The following is a 22923-nucleotide window of genomic DNA, read 5'->3' on the forward strand; positions in this document are numbered from 1 at the left end:
TCACCGTGGCCAAAAAGGCTAAAATGACCAAAGAAAAAGTGGGAAACAGCTAAACATGAGAGGTTTTTGGACAAAATTGGTGTTTTTTCCATTGATTAAGCACTGCTTCCAGCCAAGAGTGATGGCTGGAGCATATATAGCTCTGCAGCTATAGAGCTATATATGCTCTATAGCTGCAGAAAAGGCTAACATTGTTATCTTTTTACAAAAAAACAGCTAAACATGAGAGGTTTTTGGACAAAGTGTGTGTTCTCCATTCTTTAAGCACCGGTTCGAGCACCGTTTAAGCACCGGCACCGTTTCAAAAGTACCGGTTTGGTACTGGTATCGGATAAAACCTAAACGATACCCATCCCTATTCAGGACCATCGCGTTCAGTTTCAGAGTCGGTGTGTCCACGATGTGCCAGGTCACCCCCCAGGTAGCGACGGCCATCTGGGACTGTCTAGTGGACGACTTCATGGCTGTGTCTTCACCTGGAGACTGGCGGTCCATCACAGAGGGATTCCAGGAGCGCTGGAACTTTCCTCTCTGCTGTGGAGCTCTGGATGGGAAGCACGTCCAGACAAAGGCACCCCATATATCATATAGGAGACACACACATTGATATACACTAAATATTTATTTCATTTCTTTTTTTGTGGTGCCCACATTTATGCACCTGCTTGATTTTGTTTAAACTGCACACTTTCTGTAAATCCAGTAAACTTATTTTCATTTCAAGTATCACTGTGTGTGTCTCCTGTATGATATATTTAACTGACATGTTTTATTGTAACAACCAACGATTTATACAGGAAAATAATGTCTATTAACAAGGTTGCCCAAACTTTTGCATCCCACTGTATTAGTATATTTTGTCATTAGTATAATATGAAATAAATTCTACATGTGTCAAGTCGTGTGCCAACATTTGCTGTGTAGTAGAACTGAGACATTAGTCATTATAAAAAATTATTTGAAATAATATTAAAATTCTCAAACAGAAAAACATTAAACATAAATATATAAAATATAAGTATTTACAGAGAGACAGGAATAAAAAGGACCAGCTGCTCTCCAGAGCAGGAACAAGGCCGAGGAGGAAATGCTCCATTGGAGACTGGTGTGGACTCTTCAGGGACTCCAGGATGGCCAGCTCCACCGCCGATGGACCGTCCTGGGACCCGTCCCTCATCTGCCTCGGAGCTGTCCTCCTCTGTGGGCCTGTAAAACAGCACAAAACACAAAGAAATGAGAAGGCTGCGACTAGATTTTCATTTTCAACATTGAAAAAACCAAAAAAAAAACCAGGATCTAATCAGATTGGTTGTAGATATTTAGTAAAGGTGATCACAAGGCAATCCCACAGAGTAAAGAGCTATCAGTGCTTGCTGTACATACCTGTGGGTGCAGCAGCAGGAGCTCAGGGACTGGGGAGCCAGGAGAAGCAACAGGGGATGCACTGCTGCAGAATCAGTTGGCTCTATCAATACAGTATTAAATGTTAACAGGTTGAATACAATAATCATAGAGAAAGTATATACAGTGGTCCCTCCTTTATTGCAGCAGGGGTTCTCAGAATAACTAACCCCTGGCCACGCACTTTATACACTTTTTTCCACACACACACAAACATTAGTCACAGTTCTCACAAGTTGATTCTCAAAGTGCAAACCTTTGTAGATTGCGAAACGTAAAAGTATTATTATGCCGTGTTTTGTCTTCATCTGCCCGCTACTTTCGTGCGCCTTTTTCCCTCGTGGTGCAGGTGTCTATTTCCGAATGAAGGTCATAGTTATGGGTGTTTTTGTGCTGTTTTTTCTATTGGACGTGATGGTTATCAAAACCAAACATGATAAATTTGGCAAGCGCAGGAGACACGACACGAAGGAGATTTGTCAATCGGGCTGCAGAATGCAATGCTGTACTGTGCAATAAAAAATCAGCGAAAAAGCAAAGCAGTGACGGGTGAACAGCGGGACCACTGTGTGCTGTTTATTAATAAACAAAATATATTCCTATATGACAGCATGCATAAGAGCAGAACGGCATTTGTACATCAGTGGGAAAATAGCGGTGGCTTGCTAGCTTTTGTGCGGCTTCTCCGGGTCAGTGAAAAATTTCTAAAGACAAATGAATGAACTTACCAGGTTGCCCGATCTCTTCACATATCTTCCTCCAAGCTCGTCCTTTATATTCCTGTCTCGGTACAGAAAGCAGCTGGTGTCGTACAGCTCCGGGTGGTTGATTAGCCTTTCCTCCATACTGAATGAAGTATGAAGGGCTTTGGCTGGATCTGCACCACTGACTTAGGTCAGAGCCACATCACCAGGCTCCTGATTGGTTGTCGCGGCGCGAATTGACGCTGGAGTTCAGATTTTTCCAACTCCAGCGGTAGACGCGATACCCGTGTATGCACAAAATGCAACACAAAAACTGACGCGCGTGGTTTTATTCGCGAGTCAAACGCGCCAGACGCACTGCTGTGACGCGCGTTTCAAGCGTTTTTGCGTTTTCGCGACACAAATCTGCTTTTACATTGACTTTACATGTAAACCTGACGCTCTGGTCGTGTCTATCGAGTTACCGTAGCCAGCTTAGTTTTCTTCACAACTCCCGTGGAAGCCATGTGTGGAATATGATTCTCTTTTATCTTGTTTATTAGATTAGGGTCTTAGTCACTTATACTCACCTATGAAATATCTAGATATACCACCTTCTTTTAATTTGGCATTTTTGATGATTTATCACTGCACTGACTTCTAGGTAACATAAGATAAAAAAATAAAAAAAATACCAAAGAGCAATTATTCCAGTGCAGTGGTCCCATATGGACATAGAAATCTTAAAATTTTAATTTTATTATTTTTGCCAGCAATCCTTTACATTCTCTAAAATGTTCTAAATGCTTAAAACCAAGTTAGTTTAGTAATCCTGAATTTGCTAATAGCTATTTTATTCTGCCATTTCCAAATTCTGTTAAATAATTGTAATTATTTAGGTTTTCTAATTTCATAAATGCAACAAACATGGTAAAGTTGATAGCTAGCTAGTCACATATTAAAATGTTTTATTTACAAATAGTAGTAATGCTAATTTATGACTGTTATCATAAGACATTTGTCTTTGGCTCTCAGCAAAGGCGGTCGCACTTTTTCTCCTCTCCTCCTCTCCTTTAGCTTCCCTGCTTAGCCTCTTATGTCCTTGTCTAGTCTCGTGGGTTTTTTTGTATTACTTTTCCCTGGAACACTCTCTCACAGTCTGTTCTCTAAAACCTAAAAGAGGAATTATGGATTTGGATTTGATCAACTGGTCTCTGAATGCAATTGACACCCCTTCTCAACGAGAAGTCTGGGCTCGGGTGAGCCTGACTGCTGAAGATATCTACCTATTTGGAACCATGATAACAGGGTTCTGGCGGATCGGAGCTGGCTTGGCCCTGACTTATCGAAGAATTAAGGAAGCGGAACCGGCTGTTCAAACCCCATGTCCATGCAAGGCCACCTGGGTTGGCTGGAAGACTGTTTACTTAGCCTGTCGGGGCGAAGGACACTATCTCAGCTGAACTCTGGACACACACATACACTGATATGCACACACTGATCCCCCCTCCCTTTCCAAACGCCTTCGATGCTTGTGCCCTACCGGGGAAGATGGCAGTCAACTGGACCAGCGCAGACATGCTGCAGGACCGGATGCGCTGTCTACACCGGCTCTCTCTTACCCTTTACCCGCCCCTGTTGCTTGTCTTGTGTTTCTATGGTGTATTGATAGTCATGTGCTTTTTGTGCTGAGGTGTTTTTTCTGTTATCAAACTGTTCTCCCAGTAGGAGCTCAGTCTGAGTGGAGTTTTTTTTTTTCTCCTCCTCTCACCTCATGTTATGTGTTTTCGTTGCTTTTTTCCTATCAGCCTACCTTCTGACATGTCTCCCCAATGTGATGTTTGTGTAAAGTTGGTCAGAAGGTTCCTTTGTAAGTGTGCATGCGCCATTAGCGTGCTGCCTGCTGTAACCCCAATTTCCTTCGGGATTAATAAAGTATTCTGATTATTTCTGATTGTGTCAGCATTTTTCAAATTAGCTGGCAACTAACCATTAAAGGCTATTCTCCTACGAGTGCTGCAGCAAAATCCTTTTTGAAGAAAGACCACACAGGAGATTCATGGATGTTGTAAAGGAGGACATCAAGAGAGCTGCTGTGACCTGTTCTTAGCATCCTCTGGACACGTCACGATGAAGGCTTCCTAAACAGAGCAGCTGAAAGCCTGAAAGCCTGATGCAGCTTTTAATTTTTTAGGTCATCTAAAATTTTAAAACCTTTAGATTATGATACAAAAACCTTATTTCACTTATCTATCTTTGGTTGACTGTTGGTTGTCTAAGTTTATCTCAAACTGTGCCTATAAAACTTTTGTGGTTTACAATGCAGTCACTTGTAAAATTCATAACATTCTAATAAAAACTCTCCGTTTACGAGAAACCACCGATCCATCACAATCCACCGTGTTATTGCTATACAACAAAGATGAACAAGTCACCAGCATTACGGGCTGACTGGCCAGATAGCTGCACTGGTGTTTTTCCCACATGGACCGGTTGTTTGCTGGATTTGGGGCAAAACAACTTACAATTTGCATTTTATACATCAGAAATGAACTAACTGAAAAGATGCAGCAGACAGTGAAGTTAATGTAACATTGTTAAGACTCTGAAGTTGGGTGTTCCTGACTGGGATTCACCTGCATCTTTGGCCAGCTTTTCCCCCCCATCGTATTACTAGATGATATATTGAAATTACTTGTGTTAAATAACTGACACTTGGAATCAAAGGTTCAATTTATTACAGAAAAACATAATCAAAGGTCCCATGAAACCCACTTTCAGTGGAAACATTTTTATAATCATGGAGGTGTAAAATCAAAGCTGTGAAAATGTAACTACTGCTATTTGTCTAGCAATCTCACAACCTCTTAGCTTTACAAGCTATAAGAATTTTTTCCAGTAGCCAGTTTATTTCAAAGTTAGTGAAAGGACAGAATGTTGCCTACATTGTAAATGTAGGTTGATGTAGATGCTCTGATGTTCACTGCATGATTTTCACAGCAGTCATTGAAGCCTAGTCTTCTAGCATTAGGTCGTCTGATGTACTAAACCATAGGCTGTCAGCACAGTTCCAGGTTGGTGATCCAAACAGGACTAGCAACATGGACTAACCCAACAAAGAGACCCATATCAATTTTAATGAAGACTACTTGTTTGACAGCCCCTACTGACAAAGAACTGAAAAAAAAATTTGTGCTCTCAGTAAAAAGCCACAAGACTGCTGACAAACAGTAATTTTTCCTCAAAGAATGCAAACTCCTGATCTATATCGCAGCCGCCAGAGGTTATTTTGTGTGACTTTTGTGTTTGTTTTAATATGTTAAACAGCTGTAAACGAAAAGCTGTGTTGTGTGATGTGATGTTGTGTGAGGGTTGTGTGACAAGTAAGCCTCCAGATAACCTAGTAACCTAACCCTGTGTGATACCTAAACACTCACTGGCTTACTTTTATATTCTGTTCGCATGTCACCACTACAAAATGAGGGGAAAAAAAAGAAAAAAAAAAGAAAATCACATTAGCATGGTGAGTCGCTAATCCGAATATCAGTTTGGTTTAAACAAACACAGGTCACAGCTATGTGGGGAAAAACAGCGATAGCAGAATATTAGAAAATGTGAGAAAAGAAAAGAGTTAACAAATAAACAGTGATTGGGTGTGGGTGTCTGTGTTTCCTTCCCCTGAAACGTGCATAGGCAACTGCATTTCTAATTCATCTTAAAGCTGCACTTGCTAAAGCAGAGCTCAAAACCACGAATAAAGAGGCAACAAAAGAAATATAATATGGGACCTTTAAGGGTCATCCCATTTATACATACAAATCTTATGTAGAACAACAAATGTCTCTGTAAAAAATACAAGTTACATTTTCATAATGCATTTTCATAATGCACAACGCAATTACACATTCTAGCAATCCAAAGCTGTGCCAGCCATAGGAAGAACAATAAGGCTGATAGTTTACAGAAAATGTCCTTCAACTGGAAAACTTAGTCCATCTCTTCGTCAGCATCAACAAAGGTGTCCTTTCAGTGATAGGTCAAATCATCAGCTCTTCACTCTTTGCAAAGTTCTGGTCTACACCTAACACCAACATCCTTCAACATGGGCTGGTTATGCTAAAAATCCTTTTGGAAATATGTATTATGTCACAATGATCTATGCATGAACAAGTCTCCTGTGTCGTTTTAAGCCATGCAGGCTTGAAAACCCCTTATTGCACACTGCACAAACATATGGCCGTTCTCCAGTGTGGGTTCGCATGTGTAAAGTAAGAAAGCAAGATTGAACAAAGCCCTTTTCACAGATGTTGCACTTAAATGGCCTTTCTCCAGTGTGGTATCTCCTGTGTATCTTTAATTCTGCTGCAGATCTAAATGACTTGTCGCAGTCGTCGCACTTGAAAGGCCTTTCGCCCGTGTGTATCAAAGTGTGCCTCACCAACGCGTCCTTGCCAAAGAAGCCCTTCCCACAGTGCTCACACGGGAAGCGCAGCCCTTTGTGATGAAAATTGTCGTGCTTCAGGAGGCACCTTCTTGAAGTGAACGTCTTCCCGCACTGAGGGCAGGTAAAGATCGGCGTAGGTTTTTCAGTCACGGGTTCGCCAGAGTGATGCACACGCTCCACATGTCTCGTCAGCGTGATGCCATGCCGGAATTTCTTGCCGCACTCCCAGCACAGGAATGGGTATGCCTTAGTGTGTTTTTTCTGGTGCTCCACAAGGTCAGAGTATGAACGGAATCTTTTACTACAATGGGAGCACTGAAATGGTTGGTAACCCGTGTGCTTCCACTCGTGTCTAATGAAACGCTTCAAACTGGCAAATGTAGTCTGACAGTGGGAGCAGGTAAATGGCTCGGTGGGGTTGTGGACGTCGATGTAGTGCTTATGAAGGGCCTTGAACACTGGGAAGTTCTCCTCACAGCGGTTACACTGAAAAGGTGTGTGGGATTCTTTGTGCATGGCCAATGCTTCTGAGTCACGTACCAGTTTCATACACACCTCACAGTAGAGCGGGTTGTGAGTCTGTTTGTGGGAATCCAAAGTTGATTTGTATCTGAACGCCTTGTCGCATTCATCACACCTGAAACAATGCTTAACATCATCAGGCTTCTCAGGATCAACCTGCTGCTCATTGTAGCAAATGTTTCTTAAATGGAACCTAAATGTTTGTTTGCACTTGAACTCGACACTGCAGTGAGGACAGTAGAATGGACCCTCTAACACACTCTTCTGTTCTTCAGGGCTCTTCTGCCCTGGTTCTTTGGAAGCCCTCTCTGCAGGGGGAGAGTAATCAGGATCCTGCGTGGTATTGTCAACTGGCTGCTCTTCATTTGTGTCGTCGCAAGGAACCCCGCTTGATGACTGTTCGCCTTCGTCTGCTGGGGTGTCTTGCTCCTTGGCTTTCCTAACAGCCTTTGCCTTTGTCATGCTTGCACATCTGTGCTGCTGCAAGGAACGTAAGCTCTTGTAAAGCTTCTTGCATGAAGGACATGTAATGGGCAGCTCCTCGGAGTGCTGACTCATGTGTCGCTGCAAGAACTTGGCATGACTCACCACCTTGCTGCAGACTTTACAGGTTCTCTCATCCAAGTCGTTGCTTTTGGCTGGACCTTGGGGCCCGGCAAACTTTTTGGGTCCACTGCTGGTCGTACTGGAGCCCGGTGTCTTCCCAGATTTCCTCCACTGTGATAAGTACCGTTTCATCTTGAGCCCTCTGTTCTTACGCACTGATCTTTCTAACAGTGCGTCACTTTCTGGTGTTTCTTTTTTGCCCGCCACTGCACTTTCCGCTTCAAAGTCTTCATCTACAGGACGTTTCTTTTTTCTCCCACGTCTGTTTGGCTTCTTCTCCACACCATCCAGCACAGTCACCTGGCCATCCTCGCCGATGATCAGGGTTCCTGATTGGTTGTCATTGCGGTCCTCTGCCATTTCGCTTTCGCTGGCCTCAGTCCCTTCCACAGTATCCATAACTACCACTGCATCAATTTCTGGTTTTACCTCACCAGTGAGGCCAAACCACTCAGGTTGCACACACTCCTCAGAGTTCCCAGTTCCCCCCACATACACCTCTTTGTTCTCAGATTCCACTTCCATCTCTGTGCAGACAGTATACACGAGACTGCTCTCTGCATCCGTTTCAGTTTGCTCATTGACAATCACAACTCTTTCCACAGGAGGGAGACACAGGGCAGACAAAATGCCACTGTCAACGATGAAAGACTCTGAAAGGAACAAGAATCATGAATGAATAAAACAGATTCTGGGGAAAAAAAACAAAACCCAACATGTTGAGAACTGATCCCGTGTTTTAAAATATTCAACTCACCAATGTCCTCTAATTGGGTGAGATCTTTTTGATTGTCAAGCAAGACTTTGAGCTCCTGAGGCTGAGAGAAAGCCCCAATGCATTCATTCAGAACAGATGAGGTGTCGTTGAGCAGAGAGGCAATCTGATAAAACAAAGGCTTAAGTAAAATAACAATCATAAGAGTCAAAAGCTCTGCAGTTTCTAAACTTTTGACACAATTCTTATTTTTTTTTTGTTCATATTCTTGTTTTGCTCTGTAGACCTACTATAAGCTGGAGGGTCAGTCTAACATAACCCTGGAACAGATTGAGAACTGTTTGTAAAGTCACTTCTCTAAGCTCCCTGAGGCTGCATAGCAAGAGAAGGAAAAGTACCATCACCAGCAGCCATGACAGACAGTGAAGATGGACTTTGTCTGTGGGATGATAGACCTATTATAACAAATAAATTAAAGTAAAATGAAGTATTTTGGCAAATGAGTTGAATTGTATGTGTACAGCCTTTCACTACTCAGAGCTGCAAACTGAATGCAAGAGATCACAAAAAAGGTAACAAAAACAACTAACAATGTTAAAGAAACTAATACTACAAGGAGAAATGCTCTTTGCTCAATATAAGACATTACATTTACCTGTTGGAGAGTTTTGGTTGGAAGAAGCTTTTCCAGTCTTGACAGAAACAACCACATCAGTGTCTGGATTGCTTTGTCATATGTGGGACCAAAGTCTCCAGGGAAAACATCCTACAACACAATTCAGTTTTATTTATATAGAGCCAAATTACAAAAACCATTTGCTCAAAGCAACAAATACAAACGTACAATTTTATTTTATTTTTTCCTCAAAAGGGATCATATTAACAAGGACCTGCCAGCAATCAATCACATTGTCTCCGTATTCAGTTTTAACTCACAATGAAGAAATTTCTTCTCTCTTCGGGATCTCTCAGCAGATTTTGGACTAGGCCCATGAAATGAGAGTCTGACACCGGTTCAGCATTCTACAAGTAAAGAATTTAAAACAGAAGAGGTCATCGTGGAACTTCAGATTTTAACGAGGAATACTAAACACAGCTCACAGCACAGCAGTCACAGCAGTTTTAACACGTGACAAAAAAAGGTTTTCACCCACCTCCACGCTCCACAGTGATCTGAGCTTCTGCATCCGGTCGAGATGTGGTTGAATAACCTGCAGGTCCGCAGTGTGATCAGAACGACACAGCTCCAGGATCAACTGCAATCACCATTAATAAGCGAACAGTTAAGAGAAAAGATGCATTCCACTCACTCTGTGTTCTATAATGAATCTCAGGAAATGCTTCATGTTTAACATTCAACGTCTTCATATATATATATATAATTTACTAACTAATCTTGAAATAACTGTTCAGTGCAGAAATGAAGCCCAACAATCATGTTTTACAGTCCCGTGGTCTCAGCCTCAGATACTCAACTAATCAAAGTGATGTCATGACAAAAATGAATGACCAACAAAACATTGTTTCTCCTTCATTTATGTCACACAATGCTGTATGTAACGTTTCTTGCGGTTAGTATCATGGTTGCTAGGCAACCTGAACAGCACGACGAAGGCTAGACCGTCCCATTTCACAAGCCTCTCACTTCCGCACTTCTCGTACTTACAGTACGCACCGTACGTAGTGCGCGTACTTCTCTTAATTGGGACACAGCCATACTCTCAGTGAGTGAGTCAAAACAAAGACTGTGACAGCTTTAAGATAACGACAAAGGCAGCTGCAGGCAACCATTAATCTCTCTAAAGGATAACTATCATTCTTTCTCAACTTAGTGGGTTCCGCCTTTTGAGGTTTGGATTAAACAAACTAAGAAGAAGAATTGTTTATAGTAACTGCTGCAATTAAAATTAAAACCCAATTTATCATTCAGCCTAGAGCTGGGCGATATGAGATTTTTTCATATCACGATATGTTTTTTTCATTTCAGGCGATAACGATATCTATCACAATATAAGCCAAATAACTATATTTGTAAGATTTAAATGTGCCGTTGCTCACAAGTAAAATGTGAAATAATCAGCAGCTTGTTTTTATTTAAATATTTATTTCCCATAATAAGTTCAACAGGGTAGATGTACTTAAGGAACATGAGACTTTTTCAGATAAATAAAGGCAAATATTGCAAACTACACAAAAGGCAGCCGCTAAAGCGTTTAAGTTTCAAAACAGAACAAATGAAACAGACTAAATTGTCAATTCCACTTAGAAACAAAATATTAATTCTAAAAATAAATCTTAGTTTGTTTTACAGGAGAACAGACAAAACTGACTAACTTTTGTCAATATCAAATAAACTGAGAACTAAAAGGAAATTCTCAATCTCTCCTTGTTGTATAGCTTAGCTTTTCAAACTGTTTTAACAGTTACTTTAGTCTGACAAAAGCCGAATGACGAATTAGCGCTTCCAGTCAGAGACTGAGGCTACGTCCACACGTACACGGGTATTTTTGAAAACGGAGATTTTCCGTTTTCGTTTAAAAAAAAAATAATCCCGTCCACACATAAAGGCAGAAATGAAGGAAAACGCTGCTATGAACATGCCAAAGCAGCAGGTGGCGCTAGATTCCTAACCGTGCAGAAATGTTGGCCAATCAGAAGTCTAGAAGCCTCGGTGAGAAAAAGTAAACAAAGCTGGGGCATAGAAGCAGAACCGAGTCGTATGTGTGGAGGGACAGTAACTGTGTGTATATGTAAGCATTTAAACACTGCAGAGAGTAGAATTAACAGTAACAGTATTGTAGAAATTCATTTCACCGAAACAATAACGTGGCACACAGTGTGACGCATGCACCAGTTTATTGTATTTCCAGACTTGCTTTCGGCACAATTTACAGTGCACGCTACTCTGTTTTTTGTCAGACTTGAAATAGCCGAAATACCTTCACACTACGGAACTTCTATGGCTCTTCCGTTCGACAATCTCTCCGGCATTGGAACCATCATCTGTTTTCTCTTCGGTCACGCTCGGTTGATTTTTCTAGTCGGCACACTCATTTCCTCCATTACGCGCTGGCTGCTTCCCAAACAAACACACGTGCGGCTTGGCACTTATGCTGTACATAACAAGTCACGCGACGTGACGCTGCGGCTGTGATTGGTTCGGCTCTGCGCTACTTAATTTGGATTGGCTGACCTTTTTTTTTTTTTAATTTTTTTTAGAGGACAAGAGCGGCGAGGTCTATCGCGATAGCTTAATTTCTCTATCGAGTAAAAGTTATATCGCGATACATATCGTTATCGTTCTATCGCCCAGCTCTAATTCAGCCCTACTGCATACATCAAAGGCTTTTTTCTGTTTAAAAGCCACAATTGTTGATCAGATGAGTCTTCAGCTTCAAACAACACACTAACCCACCTACTGTCACCCAAGGAGTATGTAATTAAAATGCATGTTAAGCTGCTAAACAAACAAGTGACAAAATACATGTATTAGTAACATGCTGGAGCGCCATGCGGAGCACCTAGATTCTGCCAACTCACTCGTGCTCTGAGTCCCAAGACGAGTTCAGCGCGCTGCCTCGTAGAGAGAAGCTGAGGAACAATTTCTGTGACCATAAACACAAACTCCTCAAGCAGCCCATAGTCTGACACAACCTTCTGCTCCACAGTCTGCCAGATGGCTGCAGAAACCAGCCGAATCGGTGAGACCAGGAGCCGCAGAGCAGAGAGGGGAAGAGAGGGGCCTGCAAGGAAAAAGGCATTTTTAAAAAAAAAAAAGTGCTTGAAAGGCAATACGCAGTGAAAGTGAAGACAGGCCAACAACACAGACTTTCCCATTTAAGTTGTCAATGGAGTGATGACCACAAACTAAATTCCCTTTATTTAGTCACTGTCTTTATATTGGTTCCAAAAGAGAAAGGAGATTCATGCATAGTATACCAAATCAAAATTTTGTGAAGTTTTTCACACAAAAAAAATCCCATCACGAACTTACCAGCAGGATTAAAATAAAATGTTTTATTTTAGCTCGAATGGCCATTATTACTGATAACAAAACTAAGGTCTCACGTAACATTAAAGCGGAGTTATTCTTCACAGAAAAACAAAAACAAAAAGAAAAGCAACAACAAAACGCTTAAATGCCGAGCTCCGGATAAAGCGGATGTGCCTGCTACTTTCATTTCCGTAATCTACTATTGAACCACTGTTACATATCAATTTGAATATTTAACAGTATAACTGCTTGCATACGTTGCTAATATGTTTGCATATCCCCTTCCCCTCCCACCCAAAACCCCCAAAGCAAATACATGAATCAGTGATTTACTCAAAACAGGCGGATTCACTTCAACGAGTGAATTGCTGTCAATGACTTTTCCTAGCCTAGCCTAGCATTATCTAAGCACTATGGATAACTAATAGTCACAAACGCTGAGTTAAAGAATTAAGTCCAGCAACGTGTTTCCAGGCTAGTAAAAAGTAGAAGCAGTTTGTATTTTTTTAGACACAACTCTTTAGTAAAATAATAATATAATAATAACGACCGCTACGGCTTTAGCAATGCTATTCCCGCGCGCGGGCTAGATTGCGGCCTAGCCAAACAAAATTGTATACAAGCATTTAAACTCACCAGGTAACTCGGAGACACCTCCGTCCATGCTGCGAGCTGTCTGCAGTTACATTACAGTCAGAGAACATGTAATACTGTGACCGAAGTCAAAGTAACGGTTTTAAATGGGTTGGAAGCCAGAAAGCGAAGTCACACAACTGATCTTTGTGCGTCAACTGTTGCCTTTCGTTCCATCTACAATAATTGTCCGACAACGGGAAATAGTCCTGTTATTCGTTCCGCATCGCGTTTTTTTTTTTTTTACATTTTATTTTACTGTGCTTTTGGCCTTTCGATCTCCATTCCCCTTTGTTTCTGTATGGCTAATAAAATTGCGAAATAGGTGCAGGAGCAACTTTGGTATGGCCATGTTTAATTCCTTAACAAAGCGTGAACTAAGCAAGCTTTCCACTAATTTATTTTAGTAGTCTTCAGGAATGGTTCTCCAGGCTTCTTGAAGAACATTCCAAAGCTCTTCTCTGGATGCTAGCTGCGTTTTCTTCTGTTCTCTGTAAAGGTGATCCCACATCTTCAATAATGGGATCAGGGGTCTAGGAATGCAAATCCATGACTCAGAGTGTCCATGTGTAGTGTGTGTGTGTGTGTGTGTGTATTTGTGACAGTGATCTGACAGTAGTTTTCTGCATTTAGAATTCCATCAATTTTATCAAGATCTCCAACACTACTGGGTGCAATGCCACCCCTAACCAGGACAGAGGGCATTAGACATTAACTGTTGTACCTCTCTCCTGACTTTTACAAATTAATGACAGTTTGGACCAAAAGTTTCAAATTTGGATCACTCCATATGGTCTGACACCTTAGCCTTTCCTCCCTTTTTACCTACCGAAGAAGCATAGAATTCACATTATTTTATGTGTACTAAATTAAATGCATTATGGATGTCTAAATTAGTGAAAAATGATGGCTCAATGAAAAGATTCAAAAAAAGATGAGGCTAATTGAAAGGGATACTTAGTTTTTTATAGTTATCTGATTAAGTCCTCAATATACACACTGTCTAAACATCGTGTTAAGAGTTTAGAAAATAGAAAGAAAGAAAAATGACCCAAGCCTGCCCTGATCCTAATATTAGCTGAAAGAAGAGGCAAGCACATTATTATCAACTTGCTCTTCACTATAACACTTTGTACCGTTGTCTTTCCTTCCTTCTTTTATTTCTACACTAAAGAGTTTCTTCCTCTTAATAAAAAATCATGCAATCATTTTCTCATGTACATTTAAGTAGTTTATTGTAATCTTGGGGTTTACCAATTTTCAAATACAAAAAAAAAAAAAAAAAACATGAGCAAAGTCCCACAAAATTAGATGAATGAAAGAAAGATCACTATTTTAAGTGAAAGCTTCACCATTTTAATTTTTTGATAGAAAACAGATGAAAATGATCCACAGAAGAAGCTGAATGCTGCTCACTTTTCTGCTTCGTGCCTAAAACACATTATACACAACATGAAAAAGAACAAAACATATATGATGTAAAATCAAACAAACTAAATAGTTAAAGAAAATTACACTGCTAAATACACGAGTGAACACACATGAAACAAATATGGTAATTCTTCATATGAATTGAAGTTGGGAGAAGACACAAAGATCTTTATACACCGAGCTGAACTCTTTCACCTCAAGTATGTGTCCTGCATTTTTATTGTGTTTACAGTGTTTGTTTGTTTTTTTCATTGTACTGTCAGCTGCTGACTTAGACAACAGTCACTGCAGTCTGTGCCCCACACAGAGATAGTACATTTAACTGTGGGACTGTAAGTATTTTACATGCTGGAACCACTACTTTTTCAGTTTCATTGTAGACTATTTGAATCTGTGTGCTCCTCTTTCTGTGTAGCGCAAAGCAGACATTTGTCTAGGTATCTTTGTGAGGTAATTCACTGGCATCAGTGTATTCACACACTTTTTACCTGAGGTTTAACCATCTAAGTGCCTAACAATAACCTAAAACGTACCGCTAACTTTACCCCTGAACAAGCATTTGGAGGGTTCTCAAAGTGGTTACAAAGTTAGCTGGACATGTTTTGATTCTTTCTCTCTCTTTTTTTTTTGTCCAGTTGGTTGGTTTCCTGTGGCAATGACCTCGGTCATCACTCACTCTTGGTAGACAAGTGGTTCAAATGAAAACATACATACTTTAAATAGTAAATAGGGAATGATTTTGCCAGCTTTTGCAACATCTGCTCCTTGCTGCCCATTAGACGGAATTCAGATTCAATGCGCATTCACACCAAGAAGCTACTTTCCTTAACCAATCAAGCATTCCTGTGTCACGTAGTTAATGTGTAACAAATGTATGTAGAAGTCTTTTGTGCCTGAACATGCTGTAGGCCTTTAGGAAGGCCTTGCCGCAGATATGGCAAACAAATGGTTTTTCTCCCGAATGTATTCTAGCATGTACATTGAGATACCACATTTTTACAAACCCCTTTCCACAGATGTCACATTTATACGGCCTTTCTGTGGTATGGTGCATGAGAATGTGTTTCTTAACCTCCGAGGTTGATCTGTAGTACTTTTCGCATTCAGGCACAGTGCATTTGAAAGGTCTTTCTCCAGTGTGGATTAATTTATGCCTTTTCATCGTTGATGCCGAAAGCATCTTCCCGCAGGTCGGACATGGATTACGGAACAACTCGTGTAAGTGTTTGCTCCTCTGGTGCTTTTTCAGCGCTCCTTTCTCTTTAAAGGACTTCTCGCACTGAGAGCAAGAGTGCTTCTTCTCATTTCGAGACTCGCTGTGGATGAAGTGCAGGTGGCGCAACATGTTGGACTTTTGGGCGAACGTCTTGCCGCACTCTGCACACAGATAGGGTTTCTCTCTGGTGTGGACCCTCTCGTGGTACATGAGCTCAGAATCACATTTGAATCTCAGGCTGCACTGAGAACACCGGAACGGCAGGTGGCCTGTGTGGTGCCATTCATGTATGATTAAAAATCGCAGCCTGGGGAGAGTTTTGGGGCAATGGCTGCATTTGAATGGTCTGCTGACTTTATGGATGTTTTCGTAATGTTTGAGTAAGGGCTTGAAAAGACTGAAAGACTTGTCGCAGCGGTTGCACTGAAATGGAGTGTGTGAAACTTTGTGCCTTGCCAGCGTTGCAGCATCTCGAAGGACCTTTCTGCATACGTTGCAGTAGAGCTCGTTGTGGGTCAGCGTATGCTTTTGCAGAGCAACTTTGTACTTGAACGCCTCTTGGCATATGTCACATTTGTAAAGATTCTTGACTTCATCTGGATTCCCTGGATCTACATGCTGCTGAGCATATTCATAACAAGTCTTATTCAAGTGCTTCTTCAGAGAGGATAGGAGTTTAAACCTGCTATCGCATCGAGGGCACGCGTAGTCATTGGTGGGAAAGTGGGTTTTCATGTGAGTTCTCAGGTTTGTATTGACATGCTCTTTGCAGATAAAGCACTGGATTAAACGAGTGTGTTTGGTAGAGCTATGCTTTATGCCAGCAGTGCCCCGATTTCTGCTAGAATCGGACACATCTTTAGGACCCAGGAACGAAGGGTCCTCATCTGAGCTGCTACAAACTGAACCACTTTCAGGGAAACTGTTAACAGGACTCACAATTGAAGACTCATCGTCTGAGTAGTGAGACCATGAATCAGTTACACTGGGACTTCTACTAACAGTGTTATGACTAGAGTCCTTATCCGAGTAGTAAGACCAGGAGTCATCTTCACTGCAAGTACTGATGGGAGCCATGTATGAGGAGTCTTTGCCTGAATCCTCATTGTCTGACAGCATTTGAGAAACCCTCTCGAACTGTTTTGCTTTCGTGGAAATAGATTTGTCAGCAGGTAGGGCCTCTCCGCAGAGTTGCCCTTTCACCTCTTGGAGAATCTTTTTCATTCTTAGGCCTCTGTTTGATCTCACAGGTCGAGACTGTAAAGACAGCGGCAGGTCAAGTCTTCTTAGACGAACATGGCACTCTTTGATTAGGCAACAAGAACCATCTGTCTGACTTTGAAGATTTACATTTTCGTTATGTTTTGTTGAATCTTCTAAAGGCAACTGTGTTCCATTGTGCTCAGGAGTCCAATCACTTTTACCATCATTGGTCTCACACGTCTGCTGTTCTGGAGCCAGTGATTCCTTTTCCAAATCTGATGAAAATAACAATTCATCCAAAATGCTGCCCTTTGCTTGTGTTTTAAGCGTTTCTGTTTTTTCTACACAGGGAAGGTTTAGAGCTGAAATGATCCACTCACCATCCAGAGAACTATCTGAAAAGACAAAAAAAGGTGTCATATAACAGTGAACAAGAACAGAGCTCAACACCCAAGTGCCATTCATTATTACATTATTGCACACGTCATACTAATCTGAGAACATTGGATTTATTTTTTTGACCACAAAGCAGCAATCCCACAAGCCAAATACACATCATTAAAGTGGACCCATTAAAAATCAGCTCCACATTTTTAACGTCAGACTCTACTAGAGTAGCTTTGCATGGTTCACAGTTCAAAATAATCCTTATTTGTCTTATACTGGTCCTTTGTTTCAGCCTCGCAGTAAATCTGCTATCTGAAACAAGTTGTTTTAGCTACTCAACAGACCTTTAGGGTAACTTTCCTCCGATTAGCTGTTTCTTGCAAACTGCAAGTGGGCGGGGCCTTTAGCGCTCACAGCCAGAACCATGTGCCTGAGACGGCTAAATCAGGGATACAGAGCTAAGAGTAGAAAATCTGTAACTACTTACCTATATGATCTAGTTGGCTAAGGTGTTTTTGATACTGCAGCAGAGTTTTGAGCTCTTCACACTGAGACACCAACTGCATGCAGTCCTTGAGAGCAGAAGAAGCTTCACCAAACATGGAGGCAACCTTTTGAAAATGAAAAAGAAAGAGCGGCGTTAACATTTGTTAATCTAGCTTAAAATATAATTGGGTAATGTTGAGTAGCACTTTTGTGTACCTGCTGGAATGACTGAAGATGAAGAATCTTTTCAAATCTGGATAAAAACAGGCACATCAAAGTGTGAAGTGTTTCATCATATGCAGGACCAAACTCTACAGGGAAAACATTCTGAGAAGCACAAACAAGAAAGCACAACATGAACGTCCAAAACATGCAGAAATATCACTGCAGCTGGCGCTTTTAGTAAACTCAAAAATACACCTTTACACATACTAGACTACTTTACCACTACTACTACTTGAAAATGAAAGTACTCCAGCTTTGATAATAAAATAATAACACTTATATGGTATTATTATCTAGGATGCCAAAAAGCAGTGAAAAAACAAATACAGACCTGAAAGAAGTGCTCTCTTTCTTCAGCATCATTCTGCAAGTTCTTTACAAGATCCACAAAGTTTGATTGTGGCAGTTCTACATTAGTACCACCAGCCTGCATAATTCATAATAATAACAATAATGATAATAAGCTGTTTTGGGAATCTAAATTATACTGTCACGATAACAGAAAAAAAAAAACAAAAACAATGAAATCACCTCCACTAGCCATGCATTGATGAGCACTTGCATCCTGTCCAAGTGTGGCTGGATGATCTCAAAGTCAGCAGGAGCGTCACGCTGGTATAACTCCAGGATCAGCTGAGAGCGCAAAGAAACTGATGTTTAATAGAGTGACATGAACGATCACTATTTCAATTTTCAAGGGGTTGGCCAACCTAAATCATCATAAATGAGACTGTAAGGTCCTGAGAGACCTGAGAAAGGCTTATTCAACAGTAACCTGCATTGTTTGCCAGCATGCACGGCTTTTATCAGCAATACAAACAGGTAGCACAACCTGTCCCGCTCACTTTTGTCATTTCAACCATTTTCCATAAAAGAAAACGGGTTAGACAGATCAGGGAAGATCCAGAGCAGAAATGAGACTTCCACATGGAAATGTAAAAAAAGCACCAACACTGAAATAAGTCCAGAGGGGATCAGCCAAACTTTGTTTTGGTTTTGTGTGGAAGTTTCTAGTCATGCTTGGTATAGTATTTCACCTTAGTGAACGGCACAACTAATTAATTATTAATATTCTCAATGTTAAGATCATCACAGTTATTAATCACAACTATTCATTGACTGTAGACAAAACTGTTCTACAGCACTGTCATGTAGACGCTACTTTCACATTCAGATTGAGGGGAATTTCCCACTAATGTATAAATCTTTGCATCACCAAAGCATGAAGCCAAGTTGCCTCTGATGCCTACACTGAGGCATACGTGTGTGCACGAATTTAAGACTTTGTTTGTTATCTGCACAAGTGCTATATAAATATCAGCCCATTGTCTTTTACCAAATGGAATGCTACCGTGTTGGTGATTTCACTGCGTGTTTTGTGAGCTTGATGGATACGCCGGCACTCTGTACAGGCACGATTTTATGGACATTCACGTTGATGTTGAACGATTCACATTGTCAACCACTGTTTTTCTTGGCCTCTGTGTATTCACCATACTGCAATCTGTGAATTCTTTGAGATCCAGACACTGCTCTGCACTCTACACTTATTGTAATGGTTCTTGGGTAACATCACTTGATCTAAATGCCCTTAGTCAAGTGTATTCAGGAAACTTCACAATGCGTGGTGCTTTGTGACTGGTATATGCAGACACATCTTCAGGTGGTGATTTAGGGAGTGCTAGATTTTCTTATGCTTTTTGATCATTTAATTACAGGAAGCTAGGAAGTAGATTAATTCTACAACCATATTAGAGTTATAAACTTTTCCCACAATCTACTTAAAGATTAAAGGTTTGAGAAGTAGAAACATGGCTGTGTTTGCAGCAGAATGCCTGAAAAAATTGGATCTAATTGGACATTAGATTAGTGGAAATCTGGATTTTGGACTGCATAATCCAAGTGCGACAATGTTGACTGTGGATACAATGTCTTCTGAGACACAGAGAAGGTGAACAGATGGTATCTTAGTGTGTGGTTCCCAAAAGGAAGGATGTAGGAGGAGTGGTGATGGCCACCCAATCAAATGACCTAGAACCAACTGACATTCTGTGTCAGAGCACAGAAGGATGGAAAAGCAGCCAACTGTTGGATGTTGGAAATGCTCCAGTCCTCGTGAAGCTGGTTGCCAAAGAATAAGAGAACAAAAGGCGTGCAAAGCTCTTATCGACGTAAAAGACAATTATGACGAAGGCAAAAAAGTACAAATCCATCAAATCTACAATGACTTCATTTGCAGATGCTGATAAACTCACCCGTGCTCTGAGGCCCAGGCTGAGTTCAGTCCGCTGGCGGCTGGTGAGCAGCTCTGGAAGAATGTCTGTAACCATAGACACAAACTCCTCAAGCATCCCATAATCACCTATAACTTTTTGCTGGATGGTCTGCCAGACGGCTGCAGAGACCAACCGAAGTGGTGGGACCAGGAGGCGCAGGGCAGTGAGGGAGAGTGTTGCACCTGAATGTGAACAGAAGTGGGTCATTTTAACATCGGGGATAAATGTTTTATTATCAATATCCATAAAATGAACCATAACTTAAACCCAGACACAAATACTTGGCTTAACACAGCTGTCCAATTGTTTGCATATTGTTTAGTGGTGACCTTGCTCCAAATGCTGCTCATCGTCTGTTTTGTAAATGAATAACTCATTAAAACTGACTGTTTTGACTATTATTGTTATTATTATTATTACTACTACTAAACTAAAATATGTCATTTGGCCCATAAACTAGTTCCTGGTTTATTGTGCAAATTTTCTGACAATGAGTTTCATGAACATGGGAATTACTAAACTGCAGGGCCAAAATATTGTTTTGCTCTTTTGCTTTGTGTTCCTTGATCCTTTCATAGCGAAGCAGTCGCATATACATATTTAATAAACTCATATGTATATGGTGGTGTTTAGCCCTATCGCCTAATAGCAAGAAGGAATCCACTGGTCAGTTGAGGCATGTTCTACCCGTTGCCTGCACAATACACAGACATCTGTAGTACTCAGTAGGCTGGCCAGTAATGAACTGTTGACATACCTCGCCTCTGTCAGTGCGCCCCAGGGTGGCTGTGGCTACATTGTAGCTTGCCATCACCTGTGTGTGAATGAGTGTGTGAATGGGTGGATGACTGGATGTGTAAAGCGCTTTGGGGTCCTTAGGGACTAGTAAAGCGCTATACAAATACAGGCCATTTATCATTTACCATACAACATTAAATCAAATCTATACATCTGTTTGAAATCTACTCACAATTGAAAAATACAACATACTGTAGTCTACTATTACTTTATGGTCAAATGAGTTTTGCTCAGAGTGTCACATTTAAGAATACAAGTATTTATAATGCTCATGACAGATGGTAGCATCGCAGCCTCACAGCAAGAAGGTCGTGGGTTCAAATCAACCAGCCAGTTGGGGCCTTTCTATGTTCTCCCCATGGTTGTGTTGGCTCTCTCCTGATACGTCTGCTTCCTCCCACAGTCCAAAGGCGTCCAAGTTAGGTTAACTAGTGATTCTACAGTAAACTGGCCATAGGTGTGAATTTGAGCGTGATTGCTTGTCCATCTCTCTGTGTTAGCCCTGCAATAGACTGGAAACCTGCCCAAGGTGTAGACTGCCTCTCTTCCTATGAAAGCTGGTACATGGTCCATTGTAACCGTTTATAAGTTCGTTGCAAAATTTCCACCACAGTGCATTTAGATTAAGTCAAAAGAACCCACGAAAAACATCTCCAACATGTTATGGAATCCCTGGCATCAAGAACGGAAGCAGAGACCACTTTAAATGAAAGCGGTACTACAACTAATACCAAATTCATTTGTAGACAGTGCCTATGTTAGATGTTGCACGTATTTGCATAAAGTGCCTATTCAAGAAAATGCAGGCAGTGTTACTCATAACTGTGCTATTTTTATTCGACACTAAATCCCCAATGTTTTATTACTACTCATCAGCGTTTGTGAAATATCTCCTCCGTTAAAATGCCACATAAGCAGCTTGTTATTCAGACTGTCTGACTAAAAACCAACTCTTTACAGTGATGCTAGGAAAACTTACCTGAAGAGTTAGTAGATTTTCCTTCTGAAATATCATTTTCCATCCTGTTCATCCACTGCACTCGATCGCACACAATCAGAAATTAGCTATAAATATAGGGGGGTGTCCTTTCTTTTCTACTACTTCTCCTTTCTTCGTCAGACACGTTAAAAACGTCACTTGTTATTCATGACAATGACTAAAACCAACGCGACTTAAAAATGGGGGGAAAGAAAAAAGCTTGGTCCGACGACGTTTTTGTTCCGGGTGGCTCAAATCGATGGTTCCGAGCACACTCGTCATATAATCCAGCCCCGTCAACACGTAACAGCTAGTGCCGTGTGATACTTCAAAATCGGGTATTAGTCTGATACCAAGCAAATACAGGGCAAGTATTGCCGTTACCAATACTGAAAATTATTATTTTAAACTATAAAGGCCACTTATATAGGATAGAGCAGTTATGAAAAGAATAATAATCAATTTGCATTTTTTTCTTCTTTTAATGATCACTAAATCACTATGATTTTTCTTTCTACAGTAATTAACAGAACAAAACTCACCCCTCTGCTTTTATTTTCTCTGCTTTTTGGAGACTTATAATTTAAATGTGTCTGTCTCTAAAGCACTTTGAGTTAGCTTCTGTTTTTTAAATGTTCTATAGTCTATAAATAAAAAAAATATAAATAATATAATAATAATAATATAAAAAAGCACAAAAAGGTTAATGCATTTTTCGCTGATTGGTTGGTTAATAAATTCATTAATCTAGCGAATGATTGAGCAAACAGTAGAATCAGCAGTCTGTTCACGCACCACATTTAATGAAAATATGTCTATAAATCTGCAGTTTGGAATAGTATCATGCTTAAGAATGCATTATTGTCTGCATTTTATTTAAGTATTTTTAAAAAAAAAAAAAAGTCACGGTACGTGGTGTAGTGG

The 22923-nt window shown here is 40.7% G+C and overlaps 2 protein-coding genes across 4 annotated transcripts; both read right to left on the reverse strand.

Annotated features, from left to right (window-relative positions):
• Window positions 1-4805: 4805 nt before the first annotated feature.
• LOC120736606 (zinc finger protein 418-like) lies at window positions 4806-13187 on the reverse strand. The gene is made up of 7 exons (XM_040036852.1): window positions 13002-13187; window positions 11912-12114; window positions 9526-9627; window positions 9308-9394; window positions 9027-9137; window positions 8414-8537; window positions 4806-8309 (listed from the first exon to the last, which is right to left on the reverse strand). The coding sequence occupies exons 1-7, from the start codon at window positions 13027-13029 to the stop codon at window positions 6241-6243; spliced, it is 2724 nt and encodes a 907-aa protein (XP_039892786.1). The 5' UTR covers window positions 13030-13187; the 3' UTR covers window positions 4806-6240.
• A 1872-nt stretch (window positions 13188-15059) lies between these two features.
• Window positions 15060-22259, reverse strand: LOC120736607 (zinc finger protein 493-like). Of its 3 annotated transcripts, XM_040036856.1 has the most exons (8): window positions 22000-22259; window positions 20356-20404; window positions 20202-20266; window positions 18478-18579; window positions 18278-18373; window positions 17938-18048; window positions 17723-17846; window positions 15060-17243 (listed from the first exon to the last, which is right to left on the reverse strand). In XM_040036856.1, exons 1-8 carry the CDS (start codon window positions 22033-22035, stop codon window positions 15286-15288), a joined length of 2541 nt encoding a protein of 846 aa, XP_039892790.1. In that variant the 5' UTR covers window positions 22036-22259; the 3' UTR covers window positions 15060-15285. The 3 variants fall into 3 exon arrangements, with proteins under 3 accessions (XP_039892790.1, XP_039892787.1, XP_039892791.1); XM_040036853.1 differs by having other exon boundaries at window positions 20202-20404; window positions 22000-22258; XM_040036857.1 differs by lacking the exons at window positions 20202-20266; window positions 20356-20404; window positions 22000-22259 and having other exon boundaries at window positions 17938-17974; window positions 18478-19228.
• Window positions 22260-22923: the final 664 nt, after the last annotated feature.

Source organism: Simochromis diagramma, unplaced genomic scaffold (genome assembly GCF_900408965.1).
Source record: "Simochromis diagramma unplaced genomic scaffold, fSimDia1.1 OVJJ01000371.1, whole genome shotgun sequence".
In the NCBI taxonomy this organism is placed as follows: Eukaryota; Metazoa; Chordata; class Actinopteri; order Cichliformes; family Cichlidae; genus Simochromis; species Simochromis diagramma.

Coding starts and splice junctions, on each gene's coding strand:
- LOC120736607 (XM_040036853.1), bottom strand. CDS start 22,051: ATGAACAGGATGGAAAATGATATTTCAGAAGGAAAATCTACTAACTCT. Junction 20,405..21,999: donor AAAATCTACTAACTCTTCAG/GTAAGTTTTCCT, acceptor GTTCACATTCAG/GTGCAACACTCTCCCTCACT. Junction 17,244..17,722: donor TAGCCAACTAGATCATATAG/GTAAGTAGTTAC, acceptor TTGTCTTTTCAG/ATAGTTCTCTGGATGGTGAG.
- LOC120736606 (XM_040036852.1), bottom strand. CDS start 13,029: ATGGACGGAGGTGTCTCCGAGTTACCTG. Junction 9,395..9,525: donor GATCACTGTGGAGCGTGGAG/GTGGGTGAAAAC, acceptor CTTTACTTGTAG/AATGCTGAACCGGTGTCAGA. Junction 8,538..9,026: donor CAACCAAAACTCTCCAACAG/GTAAATGTAATG, acceptor TTGTTTTATCAG/ATTGCCTCTCTGCTCAACGA.